Genomic DNA, 17,124 nt, shown 5'->3' with positions numbered 1-17,124 from the left:
TGTTTTGTTTCTATTTTTAGTTGTCTGACTAATTTTTTCTATTTTTAGTAGAGATGGGGTCTTGCTCTTGCTCAGGCTGGTCTTGAACTCCTGACCTCAACCTATCCTCCTGCCTCGGCCTCCCAGAGTGCTGGGATTACAGGTGTGAGCCACCACACCTGGCCCAATATTTTCTTGATTTGTGAGACTTTCTTCTGTTCCCTGCATTTCTCTGCTTCTTCCAAATACATTTTTTCAGTTTGTCTGTGTTTCCTCTGTGGTTCACGTTAGGGACTTTCTTTAAGTGTCTGATGATCCTTGGCCATCCTTGGTTCACATTTTAGAGGGAGGCACTAAGACATGCTGGAAGGTTCAAGTGCATGGACAGGCCATATTGACTGGTGGGCATCACTGACAGTTGATTGCCTGAGAACTGAAATAAGTATCAGTAGATCCTTTCTCTGGGCTCGTCAGTTCAGTTTCTTCAGACAGGAGTTCTTTGATTTCCTCCCCCTGGAGAGTTTACCCCTGGTGACTAATTCTGAGACCTAATTGGCATTGATTTGGTATGTAACTTCCTCTGAAACCTCCTGTATTCAGGACAGTGCCTCATCCCCACGTTCTTCACCTGACGTCCTCGAGTCCTGGTCTCTCCGTTTCAGTTTCTCCAGAGAACAAACATTCTGCTTCTTTAGAAGTTGAAGGACAGAAGGAGAGCTACCTGGTTGAGTGGGCAAGGGAGAAGAATGAGGGTCTATCTGTACCTTATACAGATCATTTCATCCCCATGTTTTCATTAATGGCTGTCTCCCCACCCCCACACCTTCCAAGATAGCCAGTGCTTTCAATCCTGAGCCTTCCTGGGCTTCTGCCCCAAGAACCAGCTTGTTTCCTATTGGCTCTCTGCAGACATACTAGTTTGGCTTTCTGTTATTTGCTAAACCAGTCACCACTTCTCTGCTTTCTGTCTTCTGTGATTATTGAGATCTTTCACTTCTTGTCTCTTTTCTCATTTGCCTTATTCATCCAGTTTGAAAATTTCACTGATGTAATTTTGGTGGGCTTTCAGGAAGGAGTAGTGGTAAACATATGTATTTAATCTGCTGTGTTTAATTGGAATGAGCATAGAGACCATGAATGATAGTGATACCAGTTTGAATGGTTATGTGATTTTCACTAGCAGAATCCAGCAGGCCTGATGGATTTGCTGAGAGAAGGCTAGTTGAATTAGAGTTGGAAAGAGAGTGGTTAAAACTATTGACCATATAATCTAGGTTATACAAGAGGTCTTCAAAAAGTTCAAAGAAAATGCATACTATGAAAAAAAACTATGCATAGATTTCAAACATTTTTTGCACCAAAACAAGTTAATGCTAACTTGTTATAACATGTCTGAACAGGATCTAGTTTGAGGCACTAAGAAGGATAAGACATCAGTTTGACAAGAGCCTCTATCAGAGCAACATGAATTCTGCTAAAATTGAAGCAAGAATAAGCATCAAATTTATGTTGAAGGTTGGATGGAAGAATGTTGAAGTCATTGATGTTTTACAAAAAGTTTATGGGGATAATAAAACCAAAGACATCAGCAGTTTACAAATGGACAACCAGTTTTAAGAAGGGATGAGACAATGTTGAAGATGAAGCCCACAGTGACAGACCATCCACATTAATTTTGAGGAAAAATTAATCTTGTTCATGCCCTAATTAAAGAGGTCTGACCATTAACAGCAGACACAATAGCCAACACCATAGACATCTCAATTGATTCAGCTTACACAATTCTGACTGAAAAATCAAAGGTGAGCAAACTTTCCTCTGATGAGTGCCAAACAATTGCACCCAGATCAGCTGCAGATGAGAGCAGAGCTTTCAGTGGAAAATTTAAACACGTGGAATCAAGATTCTGAAGCCTTTCGTTGAAGAATTGTAACAGGAGATGGAACATGTCTTGACCAGTGTAATCCTGAAGACAAAGCACAATCAAAGCAATGGCTACCAAGAGGTGGATGTGGTCCAGTCAAAGCAAAAGGGGACTGGTCAAGAGCAAAGGTCATGGCAACAGTTTTTTGGGTGCTCAAGCCATTTTGCTTGTTGACTTTCTGGAGGGCCAAAGAATGATAGTGTCTGTTTATTATGAGAGTGTTTTGAGAAGGTTAGCAGAAAAGCACCTGGGAAAGATTCACCAGAGAGTCCTTCTCCACCATGACAATGCTCCTGCTCATTCCTCTCATCAACAAGGGCAATTTTGCAAGAGTTTCAATGGGAAATCATTAGGCATCAACCTCACAGTCCTGATTTGACTCCTAACTTCTTTTTGTTTCCTAATCTTTAAAAAAATCTTTAAGGGGCAACCATATTTTTTTCAGTTAATAATTTTAAAAAGACTGAATTGACTTGGCTAAATTCCCAGCCAGAACCGTCAGTTCTTTAGGACTGGACTAAATGGCTGGTATCATCGCTTACAAAAGTGTCTTGAAATTGATGGAGCTTATGTTGAGAAATAAAGTTTATATTTTTTATTTTTATCTTTTAATTTCATTTTTTCATGAACTTTTTGAAGTCCTCTTATGTAAGTGAAGAAAGGAAAGATATGAGGGAGTTGACGGTTTAAGGAATTTGTAGACTACAGATCCCATGAAGTTAGAAAAAACGTGAATTTTTAAGACAAACCCTACTTGGTCCTACCAGCTTCCTCTCAACTAGGGGCTAGAGCGCTGTTCCTAACTCTGTTATTCCTGTTTCTTTGCTTGGTTTTCTATCTTGTGGGTTAATGTCCTTCTTGCTTTTAAAAAGAAAGGCTCACGGAGGCAGCCGACACACCCGCCCCACCTTCCCATTAAAAAAAAAAAAAAAAAAAAGGAAAGGCAGAAAGGCTCTCTGCAAAGTTGGGTGGTTGGTGCAGGTGCTCGCCTGTAGTCCCAGCTACTCGGGAGGCTGAGGCGGGAAGATGGCTTGAGCCCGGGAGTTTGAGTTCAGCCTGGGCAACATAGCAAGACTCCATCTCTAAAATGAGAAAAGAAAGACTCTTTGCGGGTAGGGCCTCTTCCCAGGACAGGATCCTGTGTGAGGAATGAAGACAGTGATGTCTCACCTCCCTATTTTCCCCAAGAGGAAACTGGGAGTGTTCAGTGTTCAGAGCACCCACCTCCAGATTTCATGTCTGAGCAGTAGCTGAGGTGCGGTGGTTAAAGAAGGTGCCGGTGGAGTGAGCTAAGGTTTCCCTAGAGTCTCTTGCTTCACCAGCCATTCCCTCTTTAATCTCTTGCAACCTATCCCTGTGCCTCACCCCCCAACTTTGACAGGAAGGTCTTCCCCAGCCTGTTTGCCAAATCCCATGGCCTGAGCTCAGTTACTAGAGCGTTTGACATCCTTGTTGCCTGGAAACTTTCTATGAACATCTGCAGATGCCTTAGAGATTCTCTCTTTTATTTTCTAGAAACTGGGGCCCTAAGGGCCCCTCAGGTCTCCTGGCCCAGTGGTCTTTCCACCACAATGAACTCCCTGCCCAAGAGAGCCATGCATGAGGCAATAGAGCACCATGGGTAGGGGCTTCAGAACCCAACACACTGTGTCTAAACCCAGCTCAGCCATGTGCTGGCTGTGTGACCTGAACATGGTACATAGTGTCTCTGAAACTCAGTTTCCTTATCTTTAAGTGCAGATGATAAACTTACCCTAAATGGCTGTGCAAATTAGAATAATGCTTATTAAGTACAGAGGATGGTATATGGTAAGTACCTAAATGGTACCTATTTTTGTTAACCTCTTTCCTCCCTCAAACATCTTGATCTCAAATGCTGCCCCCCACCAGGGAGGCTGGAAGGAGTGTTGATGAAGGACCGAGGCCTGGATTAGCTCTCCGGTTTTTCTCAAACCCAATCTACCCAGGGAAATGTAAGGGTAGGACCACCAGGGATCCCTGGACCTGTGTTTTCAACTATAGTGATATGTCTCTTAAAGATGGGGACATATTCTGAGAAACAGATCGTTAGATGATTTTGTTGTTGTGCAAACCTCATAGAGTGTTCTTATACAAACCTCGATGGTATAACCTACCACACACCTAGGCTATACGGTATGGCTGTTGCCCCTAGGCTACAAGCCTGTACAGCGTGTGGCTATACTGATACTGTAGGCAACTGTAACACAAAGTATTTGTGTATCCAAACATGTCTAAACATAGGAAAGGTACAGCAAAAATGTGGTATAAAGATAAAAAATGGTACACCTTCATAGGGCACTTACACGCAGAAGTGGAAGTTGCTCTGGGTGAGTCAGTGAGTGAGTGGTGAGGGAACATGAAAGCCTAGGACACTATTGTACACTAATGTAGACCTTGTGACACCGTACACTTAGATGACACTAAATTTGTTTTAAATTTTTTCCTTTCTTCAATAATAAATTAAACGTAGCTTACTATAACTTTTTTACTTATAAACTTTTTTTTTTTTTTTTTGAGACAGAGTCTCGCTTTGTTGCCCGGGCTAGAGTGAGTGCCGTGGCGTCAGCCTAGCTCACAGCAACCTCAGACTCCTGAGCTCAAGCAATCCTCCTGCCTCAGCCTCCCGAGTAGCTGGGACTACAGGCATGCACCACCATGCCCAGCTAATTTTTTCTATATATATTTTGAGTTGGCCAGATAATTTCTTCCTATTTCTAGTAGAGACGGAGTCTCACTCTTGCTCAGGCTGGTCTCGAACTCCTGACCTCGAGCAATCCTCCTGCCTCGGCCTCCCAGAGTGCTAGGATTACAGGCGTGAGCCACTGGGCCCGGCCTTTACTTAATAAACTTTTAAAAACTTTTTTACTCTTTTGTAATAACACTTAGGTTAAAACACACGCTTAACTATATAAAAGTATTTTATTTCTTTATATCCTTAATTCTGTAAGCTCTTTTCTATTAAATAATTTATTTTTTTATCTTTTAAACTTTTTTGTTAAAAAAGTAAGACACAAACACACATTAGCCTAGGCCTACACAGGATCACCAATATCACTGTCTTCCCCCTCCACGTCTTGTCCCACTGGAAAGGTCTTCAGGGGCAATAACACGCACGGAGCTGTGATCTCCTGTGATAACAATGTCTTCTTCTGGAACAGCTCCCAAAGGGCCTGCCTGAGGCTATTTTACAGTTAACCTAAAAAAAAAAGTAAAAGGAATATACTCTAAAATAATGATAAAACATATAGCATAGTAAATATTTATATATAAACCAGTAACATATCAAGTATTATGTATTGTATGTAATTGTATGTACTATACTTTTATACTGACTGGCAGTGTAGTCGGTTTGTTTACACCAGCATAATCACGAATGTGTGAGTAAAGCTATTTTGGGCTGTCATTAGGAGATAGGAATTTTTCAGCTCCTTTATAATGTCATGGGACCACCGTTGTTGCCCGGAATGTTATTGTGTGGTGCGTGGCTGTAGCCCGAGGTCTGGTGGCTGTGGACAGTGGATTATATCAGAGCAGTCCCTTTTGAGGAAAGTTGCTTCCCTTCCCAATTTTCTCGATCATTTTGCCTCCCCATTTGGGGGTCCCCAGGCCTCCGTGTTTGCCCCTTCCTCCCATCCATCTCTCTGAGCGTTCTCTGCCTTGGGGGATGGAGCCCATCACAGGCTTCAGCGGTCCCCCACCTCTCGCATCTGCTTTCCCTTCAAGCATCTCATCAGAGCGCTGGGCCTGGCCCTCTCCCATGGGTGTATCTGTAGTCCCAGGAGACCTCCACTTGGATAAGTATTTACAAAAAATAACCATTTTATTTTCTATACAGCTTTCCCTTTCTGCATCCCTATTCCTTTTAGGGGTACCATTATTTTTCCACTCACCCAGGTTCAAAATGCCAGGGTCATTTTTGAGTCTTCTTTCTTCCAACATGGATCCCCTAAGTGTTGACTTCAGTGTAATCCAGGGAATGACCACACCTGCGGACTGTTCCATCTGTCCTTTCCTACCAATGTTACCCTTTTTCAAGTGTGGGTCACCTCTTGCCTGGCTTACTGCAATGGCCTGTTAATTCTTCTGCATCTTGCTGCTATGAACCAGTCTTCTGAGAGCATCATTTTCATCACATTATTCCTTGCTGAACAATCTTTCAGTGACTTCCCATTTTGTGCAGGATAAAATTTAGACTCCTCAGCCAGGCCGGCACTCAAGACTCTCCACAACCCCACGCGGCTCTGCCTACCCCCTTTTGCTCCTGTGCGCCAGTCTGCTGGTGCCTTCTCTGACCTCGGGAGGAGCCCTGCTCATTTCCCTGTAGCTCATGGCTTTCCTCCCCCGCCCACAAATGCTCCTTTTCCTCCCTATCACCCATCCCATTTCTCCGCCCACTTTCGGGAGCTCCCGCTCCACTGCAGGCCTTCCTCAGCCTTCAGCCTCCACCCACCTCCTTTCTGAATTCTGATGACACCAAGGGCCAGCAACCAGCCATGCCCTGGGCTGTGTCCTCCCAGTGGGGCAGGGGGCTCTCCCAGTGGTCAACAGAGTTGGTGCTCACGCTAAGCAAGGACTCCCACCCAGCCGGGAAGGCACAGGATTGTGCTTGTTTAGCAAAATGGTTCCTCAACATAACCTCCTATCCTTCTTGCAAACAAAAGAGATCAGCCTAAACCATTTCACCTCCCCCTCAGTCTCCAGGAAGCTGCCCTGCCTCCCCTCCCACACCCCCACGCTGGGCCCTGAGGTTCCCGATTCCATGCCAGCTCTCTGCTTCTCTCAACCCTACCACATGCCTTTTGCCTTTCATCTCATGTCCCCACCTTTTCTGTAAGCTAATGATTATACAGGGGACTTACCTGAACCTGCTGGCCCTATCCCAGATCTGTCAGTGTTGTCTTTGGGGCAAGGGTCGTGAGAGTTATGTCATGCCTACGAGATTCGCTGGCTTTGCTCACTCCCTCTGCCGACTTGGTCCTGCTCTTCTGAGAAGCTATTGTGTACCTTGCCCCCAGCTCTCCTGAACTGCCTACGCAGAGAGGTAGGCTTCTTGTCTTTGCCTTAGGTGGGCAATGGCCACTAGGGTCCCCTGCTTAGCACTAGCTGTCTTTTTCTCTTCCACCTGTTTCCACTGGCTGTCTGCTCGGATGCTCTCACTTGCCCTTGTGTGTGCCTTGGCGCTGGATGGCTGGGACTGAGCTGCAGGACTCAGGTGGAGGCTGTTGCTGGTTAGGTCCACGCAGGGTGCACGGGCTGAGGAGGGAATGACTCTTGCTCTGCTCGCAGATTTTATCCTGATGGCTGACTCAAAACCACTCCCTGCCCTTAATGGGAACCCCGTGGCTGCAGAAGCCTTGCTCCAGGAAGTGTTTGGGATTGTTATGGACGAGGCCATTCGGAAAGGGACCTGTGCCTCCCAGAAGGTGAGTCCTTTCTCCCACCTCCTCCTGCCCACCAGTCTTCCCTGTCTCTTTTCAATCCCACCATCCCCCTGGGTGCCTCAGGGATTTACATGCTGGGTCGCACTGTGTTTGTTTACCCTTGTTCATGTGAATATTTTTGCTCTGAAAATATTCCTAAGTTGTTCTAAGTGCAAGTTGGTGATGCCTTGTGTCTGCCGAGGTGTGGTTTGCACAGCCCGTCCACGGTGCCTTCCCCTCCCAGGTCTGCGAGTGGAAGGAGCCAGAGGAGCTGAAGCAGCTGCTGGATTTGGAGCTGCGGAGCCAGGGGGAGTCGCAGGAGCAGATCCTGGAGCGGTGCAGGGCTGTGATCCGCTACAGCGTCAAGACTGGTGTGCCCTGGGTCCTGGTGGGGGGAGCCTGCGGAGTCTGCACCCAGCTCCACCCTGAGCTCCCTGCCCCGCTCCCCTTCTCCAGGTCACCCCCGGTTCTTCAACCAGCTCTTCTCGGGCCTGGATGCCCACGCTCTGGCCGGGCGCATTATCACTGAGACCCTCAACACCAGCCAGTGAGCCGTCCCAGCCCCCCACAGAGGGTTTAGGCTTGCTGCGGGGGGTCGCTGGGGGGACCGTTTCTTGGGAACATCTGTTGGCAGCGCGTTTTCCCTCTCATCCTTCGGACTGTCCTCCAAGCTTTCTCACGTCTCCTGACACCAGTCTCTTCTCATTCTTGCTTCCCTGATTCTCTGTCACCAACTTGTCCTTGTCTTCCACCCCTTCCTTTGCCCATTCACACCATCTCCTTTCTTTGACTTCTCTGCTGGTGAAGGGCTGTCCCTGGCAGTCCCTCTCCGTCTCTCTCCTTTTCTCATCATTCCTTCTCTGGCAGGTACACGTATGAAATCGCCCCTGTGTTTGTACTCATGGAAGAGGAGGTGCTGAAGAAACTCCGGGCCCTGGTGGGCTGGAGTTCTGGGGATGGGGTCTTCTGCCCAGGTATGTGAGCAGGAGAGGGACCGCTCTTTGACCTTTTTAAGGGTTCCTCCTCCCCCATCACTCTCTTGCCCTAAGCAGCTGGCAAGGAGGGGCGATTCCTCTTTGTTTCTTCTCCACCTGGGCCCGGGCCAATCCAGAAAGGGCTGTCCAGTCCCCTCCATCCTCATGCTTGCCAGCAGTCCCTGGATCGGTGCCCTGGCCCGTGCTCTCTCCAAGTAGTGGCTGTCCCTTGGGTGCAGCCCAGGGAATGGAGGAGGGGAGTCAGGTGCATCTGCTGGCCCTGGGAATTTGTGCCCTGGGAGCCAGTCACGCCAGCCTCTTTGATGGGTTCTTCTGGTGGAAAGATCAGGGGAGGTGAGCTCCAGTCTTGACCTGGTGCCCATTCCTCTTGCCATGTGCCCTTCCCACCACAGGTGGCTCCATCTCCAACATGTATGCTATGAACCTGGCCCGCTATCGGCGCTTCCCGGACTGCAAGCAGCGGGGCCTCCGGGCACTGCCGCCCCTGGCCCTCTTCACATCGAAGGAGGTGGGAGGAGGCACAGAACGAACCCTGGGCGCCTGATCCTTACCTCTAGGCAGCTAAGTCAAGGGCCCTTCAGCTCCCCTCCCTGCCCTGTGTTCCTCGGAGGCCAGTCCGTCCCTGGGCGGATGTGCTCCCTTCCAAGTAAATGCTCCGGTTCCCTCTGCCTTCTGTGCAGGGGCGGGGGCCGGGGCGAGGAGTGCAGGACTAAGTCCACACTCTTTCTGCTCGGAGTGTGGTCTGTGGACCGGCAGCATTGGTCTGACCTGGGAGCATGTTAGAAATGCAGAGTCTCAGGCCCCACCCCAGACTGACTAAATCTGAACCTGCCTTTTAACCAGACACCCAGGTAATCCATGTGCACGTGGACATTGAGAAGCCCTGGTCTTCAGGATCCCATCTGTTGTGGCTTAAACTTGACTTTTCACCTGTCTCTCTCCTCCCCATCCTCCTGCCTGCTGACCACTAGCCCAAGTTGTGCTAACCTGCCCTCTGTCTTCTTTCACAGTGTCACTACTCCATCAAGAAGGGAGCTGCTTTTCTGGGACTTGGCACTGACAGTGTCCGAGTGGTCAAGGCTGATGAGAGGTGAAAGTACTTCTGTGCGCATGGCCCTGACCCAGCTTGGTACACTGTACCTTCCTGCTGCCAGAAAGCACTGGCCGCAGGCCCATACCCCGGTGGACTTCTCTGCCCTCACTGTTCCTGCAGAATTGCTGCTCTCTCCACCAGGGCCTGCCAGAGTCTGCTGCCCCGGGCCCTGAGAGCTCGCTCACCCCTCTTAGGGAAAAGCCAGCATGTGGCCTCTGCACTGCCAGCCCCACCTTCCCTGCTTTCAACAGGCTTTTCAATGCCTCCTGGCCTAGGGAACCTATCACTTCTCTTCCCACTTGATTTCTTTTTCAGAGGGAAGATGGTCCCTGAGGATCTGGAGCAGCAGATCATCATGGCTGAGGCAGAGGTGAGTGAGTGAGGTGGGGTGGGGTTGTTTGGGCTCGCCCTGCTCAAGGCACCCTTTTTCCCTCCCCTGAGCTCCGTGCCCATCTCCCCTGAGGGCTGAAGTGACGATAGGAAGCCTGAGGGGCCAGGACACTAGGCTGCTCTCAGGGCCTGTGCCTGATTCTGAGGGGCAGGACTGAGCCACTGAGGGAGCCCCAGGCAGCACTGCAGCAAGGACCTGGGGGCCTGGAGCGCCGTGTACAAGGTTTCTGTGGGCTGGGAGGGTCTGTGCAGGGGAAGCTGAGGAAGACGAGTGGGTGGTGGTAAAGGGTGTGGGCTGAGCTAGGGAATGTGGGGTGCTAGTGCCCCTCGCCTCAAGGGGCATGTGACTACTGCAGCCGTCTAGGAGGGCACCATCTGTGCCGTTTTTACATGTGTCTGCTGCTTCGGAGTTCCACTGCTAAGAATTTGAACTATAAACCATCATCACAAGTGCGTAGAACTCTGTGCATGAGAACATTTCCTGGAAAAAAGTGTAAAATTTTTAAAAAGTTTAAATGTCCATCAGTAGATAAAATAAGTTATGGTATATCTGTGTGTCTGTTTCTTCCTCTGTAAAATGGGCATAATATAAAATTTGCCACATAGGGTTGTTGTAAGGATTAAATGAATTAGTATAGGTAAAGCTCTTAGAACAATGCCAGGCACATAGATGTACTATATAAACATTAGCACGGTTGCTGGTTTTGTTAGTATTAATTATTATTGTTAGAGTACTGTATAGCCATTTAAAAGAATAAGGTAAGAATATATATACTAACGTGAAAATACCTCCACTATATACACTAAGTATATATTGCAAGTTGCAGTATAGACTGGACATTATGAACCTGTTTTATTTATTACAATAGTATATATTTATTGATATATGGATGTTATCTCTGAGTAGCAATACGAGCAGCAATTAGAATAACGGAGTTTCTCGTTTTATTGTGTAAACTTTTTTTGGGAATAGCTTTATTGAGATATAATTTACATAACATATAATTCATCCACTTAAAGTATATAGTTTAGTACTTTTTAGCATATTTACAGAGTTGTGTAATTATCACTACAATCAATATTAGAACATTTTCCTCACCCCAAAAAAAGAAACCCCACACCCCATAGCCATCATTCTTGAATTCCCCCAAACCTCCCAGTTCTGGACAATCAGTCATCTACTTAGTGTCTATGGATTTGCCTATTCTGAATTCTGGAGTCATCCTATACATGGTCTTTTGGAATGAGCTTCTTTTACTTAGCATATCTTCAAGGTTCAACTAAGTTGTAGCATGTACCAGTACTTTGTTCTTTTATATGACCAAATAATATTCCATTACATGGATATACCACATTTATTTATCCACTCATCAGCTAATGGACATTTGGGATGTTTCCATTTTTCTTTTTGCCATTATGAATAATGCTGCTATAAACATTTGTGTACAGGTTTTTGTGTTAACATATATTTTTCATTTCTCTTGGCTATATACCCAGGAGTGGAATTGCTGGGTAATGTGGTAACTCTGTATTTCTTTCTTTCTTTCTTTTTTTTTTTTTTTGAGACAGGGTCTTGCTCTGTTACCTGGGCTGGAGTGTAGAGTATAGTGCCATCATGATAGCTGACTGCAACCTCCAACTCCTGGGCTCAAGCGATCTCCTGCTTCAGCCTCCCGAGTAGTGGGACTATAGGTGGATGCCACCATGCTTGGCTAATTTTTCTATTTTTTGTAGAGACGGTGTTTCACTTTTTCTCAGGCTAGTCTCAAACTCCTAGCCTCAAGCAATCCTCCTGCCTCGGTCTCCAAGAGTACTAGGATTACAGGCGTGAGCCACCATGCCCAGCCTGTATTTAACCTTTTGAGGAGTTGCAACTGTTTTCCAAAGTGGCCCTATCAGTTTAGAATCCCATCAGCAGTGTATGAGGGTCCCAATTTCTCCACATACTTACTAGCACTTGTTGTTATCTTTTTTTGATTATAGCCACTTAGTGGGTGTCAAGTGGTATCTTACTGTGGTTTTGATTTGCATTTCCCTGATGACTAATGATGCTGAGCATCTTGTCATCTGTTTATTGGCCACTTGTATATTTTCTTTGGAGAAATGTCTATTCAGATCTTTTGCCCCTTTTTTCCCTTCATAGAACTTTTATTCAGTAAGGAAGACTGATATTCATAACTATATGTAAAACAGCTGCGTGTGTGCTGTGAGCTCCATGCCCATCTCCCCTGTGGGCTGAAGTGACTGTGTGGAGCCTCAGGGGTGGGGCCACTAGGTTGCTGAGGGTAATACAGGAAAATTGACCTACTGAAGAGGTGAAGGGGTCAGGGAAGGCTTCCCTTAGAAGTAATGGTCGAGCTGAGATTTGAACAGAGAAAAGGAGTTGACCAGGTGGTGGGCATATGAGTGGATAAGAACATTCTAAGCTTGTGCTGAGGCCACGGATGTTTCTGGAATTGAAGCTGTAGAGGTGAGACAGCTTCCTCCCTTTGCCTGGAGGGTTTCCACTCTACCTGTAGCCTTCCTCATCTAGGGATACTTGCTTTGGTACTACTGTCCACCCCCACCCCCACTCTTCCAATCATCAAGGGGTCATTGGGAAGTGTGTAGAGCTATTTTATTTTGCTTTGTTTTGTGACAATAACCAGAGAGCATTACTGCCTTTATTGAGAGGGAACCAGGCATGCAAAACATTCTGCAATGTGCAGGGCTAGCTCTGCATGAAGAAGAACTGTACCACCCAACATGCCAATAGGGTCCCTGTTGAGAATCTACTGCCAGTTCTTTGCGCGCATGTGCGTGTAACATAAAATTTACCATCTTAACCATTTTTACATGCATAGTTCAGTAGTGTTAAGCACATTCACATTGTTGTGCAATCAGTCTCCAGAACTCTCCATCTTGCAAAACTGAAACTACATTCATTAAACAACTCCTTATTACCCCCTCTCCTAGCCCCTGGCAACCAACATTCTTTCTGTCTTTCGGAATAATCTGTATTTGCAGCCGCTCCCCAGTGCTAGCATCACCACCTCAGCTCCACCTCAGATCGTCAGGCATTAGATTCTCATGAGGAGCGTGCAACCTAGATCTCTTGCATGCGAAATTTACAGTAGGGTTCGCACTCCTATGAGAATCTAATGCCACTGCTGATCTGACAGGACGTGGAGCTTATGCAGTGATGCGCGTGATGGGGAGCGGCTGTAAATACAGATGAAGTTTCCCTGGCACACCTGCCACTGCTTACCTACTGCTGTGCAGCCCAGTTCTTAACAGGCCAAGGACTGGTATTGGTCCATGGCCCGGGGTTGGGAATCACAGCTATAGACTGCATTGTCTTGATTACTGTAGCTTTGTAGTAAGTTTTGAAATTGGGAAGTTTAAGTTCTCTAACTTTTCTTCAAGATGCGTTTGGTTATTCTGGGTTTCTTGAATTTCCATATGAATTTAGGATCAGCATGTCAGTTTCTGCAAAGAGCCAACTGGGATTTTGTTAGGGATTGTGTTCATCCATAAACATGAAATGTCTTTCCATTTACTTAGGTCATTAATTTCTTTCCACAATGTTTTGTGGGTTTTGGGGTATATATTTTGCATTTCTTTTGTTAAATTGATTCCTAAGTATTTTGTTCTTTTTGATGTTCTTGAAAATGAAATTGTTTTCTTAATTTCATTTTTAGATTGTTCATTGCTAATGTATACAATTGGTTTTTTTATATTCTGTTTTTTTGGAAGAGTTTATGAACTAGCATCAATTTTTCTTTAAATGTTTTCTGGAATTCATCAATGAAGACATTTGGGCTTGGGCTTTCCTTTGTGGTAGTTTTTGATTAATTCAATTTCTGCATAAACTTTCATACTATTTGAATTTTTTCAATAGCATTTTGATCTTCCAGTAAGAGATTAAAACTTTTTGAGAGTGTGAGCTTTGGAAATAAGTAATCAGACAGACCTAGGTTTGAAGTTCATCTCTGGAGCTTCTGCTTGGATCTCTGAATCTCAGTGTCCCTGCATGCAAATTAAAGAGGACAGTAACACATTGTTGTAAGGTTGAAAGGGGCCAGGTCAGGCATGCAAAGAGCTTAGAGCTGGGCCCAGCACCAGGCTCTGGGTAGCTTTTGAGATGACTCTACAGCCTCTTTTTCTCTCTACATTTTTGCAACAGGGTGCTGTGCCATTCCTGGTCAGTGCCACTGCTGGCACCACTGTGCTGGGGGCCTTTGACCCACTGGAGGCAATTGCCGACGTGTGCCAACGTCATGGGCTATGGCTGCATGTGGATGTGAGTGGGACTTGGGCCCGGGGTGGGGTGGGGGGGGGTGGGCCGAGCTGAAGCCAAGGCCTGCGTTGTTCCTCCTGTTCCACAGGCTGCCTGGGGTGGGAGCGTCCTGCTGTCACAGACACACAGGCATCTCCTGGATGGGATCCAGAGGTGCATACGGCCCCCTTCTTCCCAAATCTTGCCTTTGAAATCCTTGATCCAGCAAATAGTCATGATCTGGGCAGCTTAGGATGGGACTGGGGAAAGGAGGTTGGTGGGCAGGGGACTGGAGAGATGCTTGGTTAGGGCTGGGAGGTCAGACATGGGGATTCTTCCTGACTACTGGGGTGGGGGTGAGACCAAAGCCCCTTTACTGGAGGAGGGTCTCTGGTTGGGCAGCTTGAGGAGGAGCCCCTGACCTGGCTTTGCTTCACCCCACTCAGGGCTGACTCTGTGGCCTGGAATCCCCACAAGCTCCTTGCAGCAGGCCTGCAGTGTTCTGCGCTGCTTCTCCGGGACACCTCGGTGGGTCCACCCCTGCCCCTGCCCTGGCCCCACCTCTCCCTAGAGCTCCATCTTCCTCTCTGTGCCACCTTAGAGGGGGTCCAGGCCCTACTGTGTTCTCTTTACCATCCCATCTGAAGCTGAGCATCTGCCACCACCCTTACCTGTACTGGGCTCCCGCACTTCCCCAGCAGCCTGTCTTTATGCAAAGGGAAAAGTTTCCAGCTTGAAGCTGCTGTCAGAGGGATCCTGGGCAGAGTTTGGGAAGAACCCTGGGTGTTGGGAGAAAACGTAGTGAAGGGTCTGAGTCAGCTGGCCGCCATCCCAGCAGTGCCCTGGTGCTGGGGGCCCGAGTGAAGACCCCCCCAGCGCCACCCTGGAGGAGAGCCTGGCGCAGAGGCCAGGGTCTGACAGTCTCTTCACCCTGCACAGAACCTGCTCAAGCGCTGCCACGCGGCCCAGGCCACTTACCTTTTCCAGCAGGACAAGTTCTACGATGTGGCTCTGGACACGGGAGACAAGGTGGTGCAGTGTGGCCGCCGCGTGGACTGTCTGAAGCTGTGGCTTATGTGGAAGGCGCAGGGCGGGCAAGGGCTGGAGCAGCGCGTGGACCGGACCTTTGCCCTGGCCAGGTAGGCCTGGGGGCGTCCTGGGGCCCCTCTCCAGGGCTCTACCCCTCCCTCTGCCTGCTCTCAGGGCTGCCTTTCTCTATGTCCTTCTGGCTCATTCTCTGTGGGCTGTGTTTCTCTGCCTTTCCTCCTCCTCTGTGATTTCTCACTGTCTGTTCGCAGGTACTTGGTGGAGGAAATGAAGAAGCGGGAAGGGTTCGAGCTGGTCATGGAGGTAGGACGCCGTGCTCCTTTGCGGCCCTCTGCTTGGCGGGGAGAGAGGAACCCAGCCCCATTCCTCAGCTCACACCTTCCCCTTCCTCATTCCTCTCAGCCTGAGTTTGTCAACGTGTGTTTCTGGTTTGTACCCCCCAGCCTGCGGGGGCAGCGGGGGAGTCCAGATTACGAGGAGCGGCTGTCTAAGGTAGGCTTGCCCCGCCCGCTCTGCCCAACACAGCCCGGGCGCTGATGCAGCTGGCGCGTTTCCGCCCCCTGCTGGCCGTGCGTGGTACGACGGGATGCCACCTGGACGACACACCGACGTGGCTTCTTTTCTCTGGGGGTGGGCATGAGGAGCAAGGTATACTTCTGGGAAGTAAGAAGAAGACAGAGAGGGGCGTTACAAGAGAAGTCACCAGTGTGCAGTGCACAGACCTCTGTGCCGGGAGTTGGGATGGGAGCTCAGGCCCGGGACAGATGTGAGGCAGAAAGACGTTGGCAGAGCTTTAGCACTGATGCTGGGGACAGAACGACCTGGTAAGCCCAGTCGGTACAAGGCTCCCAGAGGCGAGGAGCCATGTCACGCCCTGGTCCCTAAGGATAGATTGGTACAAGGTGCTGCAGATGATCTGAAAGGACAAGAGTGTTCTTGCCTGTGTGGAGTTGCTATTGTAGAAAAGAAGAGTTACCTATTTGAAACTAACGTGTTCAAGGCAATTTTGTAAATTACATGCTAGATCACAGGGCATAGATTAATATTATCAAAAATATTACAGGAATTAAGAGAGGGGAGGAAAAGGTGTTCAGGATGACAGGCTTGAAGGCAGACTAAAGCAGTGTTGGAAATCAGAGAAAAGTCAGGATTTGGCAGAAAATGGCTCATGTGACAGATTTCTTGGAGACAGGAGAAATGGGGAGTAAAACAGAAGATAGAGAAGGTCAAGCAGGTTGGATGTGGTGGAAAATGTAAACTGGGCCAAGGTCAGGGTCTGAGCAATGAACTCTACCCCTGGAAGGTGGCTGGGTGGAAGATAAAAGCATCTCTGGTAGCCAGGGGGCCAGGAAAACAGCACACCCCTCCCCTGACCCCTGGCTGCAGCTGGAATCCCTCTCTGCCCTCTCACAGGTGGCCCCTGTGCTCAAGGAGCGCATGGTGAAGGAGGGCTCCATGATGATTGGCTACCAGCCCCATGGGACCCGGGGCAACTTCTTCCGCATGGTTGTGGCCAACCCTTCCCTGACCCTTGCTGACATGGACTTCCTCCTGGACGAGCTGGAGCGGCTGGGCCGGGACCTGTGAGCTGCTGCTCCTCGTCGCCAGCCTTGTCACCGAGCCTCTATTCCCTCCCTGTGCTCTCAAGAACAACCTGTCTAGGAAACAAAGTGGCCTTCACAAGATCTATATGCTTTGACCCACTAATTCTCCTAAGTATTTGAGAATGTTTAAGTATAGTATATCCATATGATAGAATGTTATTCTGCATTGAAATTATGTTTATGAAGAGAATTTTTATTGATATGAGAAAATATAACTTTAATATAATGTTATGTTAAAAAAGCTGGATATAAGACTTTTTATATAATACTATCTGAGCTATGTTCAAAAATACATAGGAAAAGACTGATAAAATGAAATATGCCAAAATGTTAATAGTTTTCCCTGGGATAGAATAATAGGCAAGTTTTGAATAGACTCCTTTATACCTTTTG

At 47.8% G+C, this 17,124-nt stretch overlaps 1 protein-coding gene across 4 annotated transcripts in view; it reads left to right on the top strand.

Moving 5' to 3' along the window:
• The window catches only part of CSAD (cysteine sulfinic acid decarboxylase), a 25,326-nt gene extending 8,202 nt beyond the window's left edge, over positions 1 to 17,124 (top strand). For 3 of the 4 annotated variants that reach the window (XM_069491094.1, XM_069491093.1, XM_069491095.1), the window contains exons 2-15: positions 7,211 to 7,347; positions 7,589 to 7,715; positions 7,801 to 7,891; positions 8,212 to 8,318; positions 8,732 to 8,847; positions 9,350 to 9,429; positions 9,748 to 9,802; positions 13,988 to 14,104; positions 14,190 to 14,254; positions 14,527 to 14,608; positions 15,020 to 15,219; positions 15,379 to 15,430; positions 15,530 to 15,619; positions 16,541 to 17,124. In XM_069491094.1, coding sequence (XP_069347195.1) covers positions 7,222 to 7,347; positions 7,589 to 7,715; positions 7,801 to 7,891; positions 8,212 to 8,318; positions 8,732 to 8,847; positions 9,350 to 9,429; positions 9,748 to 9,802; positions 13,988 to 14,104; positions 14,190 to 14,254; positions 14,527 to 14,608; positions 15,020 to 15,219; positions 15,379 to 15,430; positions 15,530 to 15,619; positions 16,541 to 16,714 — 1,482 coding nt within the window. In that variant the 5' untranslated portion in view covers positions 7,211 to 7,221 and the 3' untranslated portion in view covers positions 16,715 to 17,124. Of the gene's footprint in view, positions 1 to 6,856; positions 6,966 to 7,210; positions 7,348 to 7,588; positions 7,716 to 7,800; positions 7,892 to 8,211; positions 8,319 to 8,731; positions 8,848 to 9,349; positions 9,430 to 9,747; positions 9,803 to 13,987; positions 14,105 to 14,189; positions 14,255 to 14,526; positions 14,609 to 15,019; positions 15,220 to 15,378; positions 15,431 to 15,529; positions 15,620 to 16,540 lie in introns of those variants that run through there. The other variant, XM_069491092.1, reaches the window with a different exon arrangement.

This window comes from Eulemur rufifrons, chromosome 16 (assembly GCF_041146395.1).
Source record: "Eulemur rufifrons isolate Redbay chromosome 16, OSU_ERuf_1, whole genome shotgun sequence".
NCBI lineage: Eukaryota > Metazoa > Chordata > Mammalia > Primates > Lemuridae > Eulemur > Eulemur rufifrons.
This window is presented reverse-complemented; position numbering and strand designations above follow the sequence as displayed.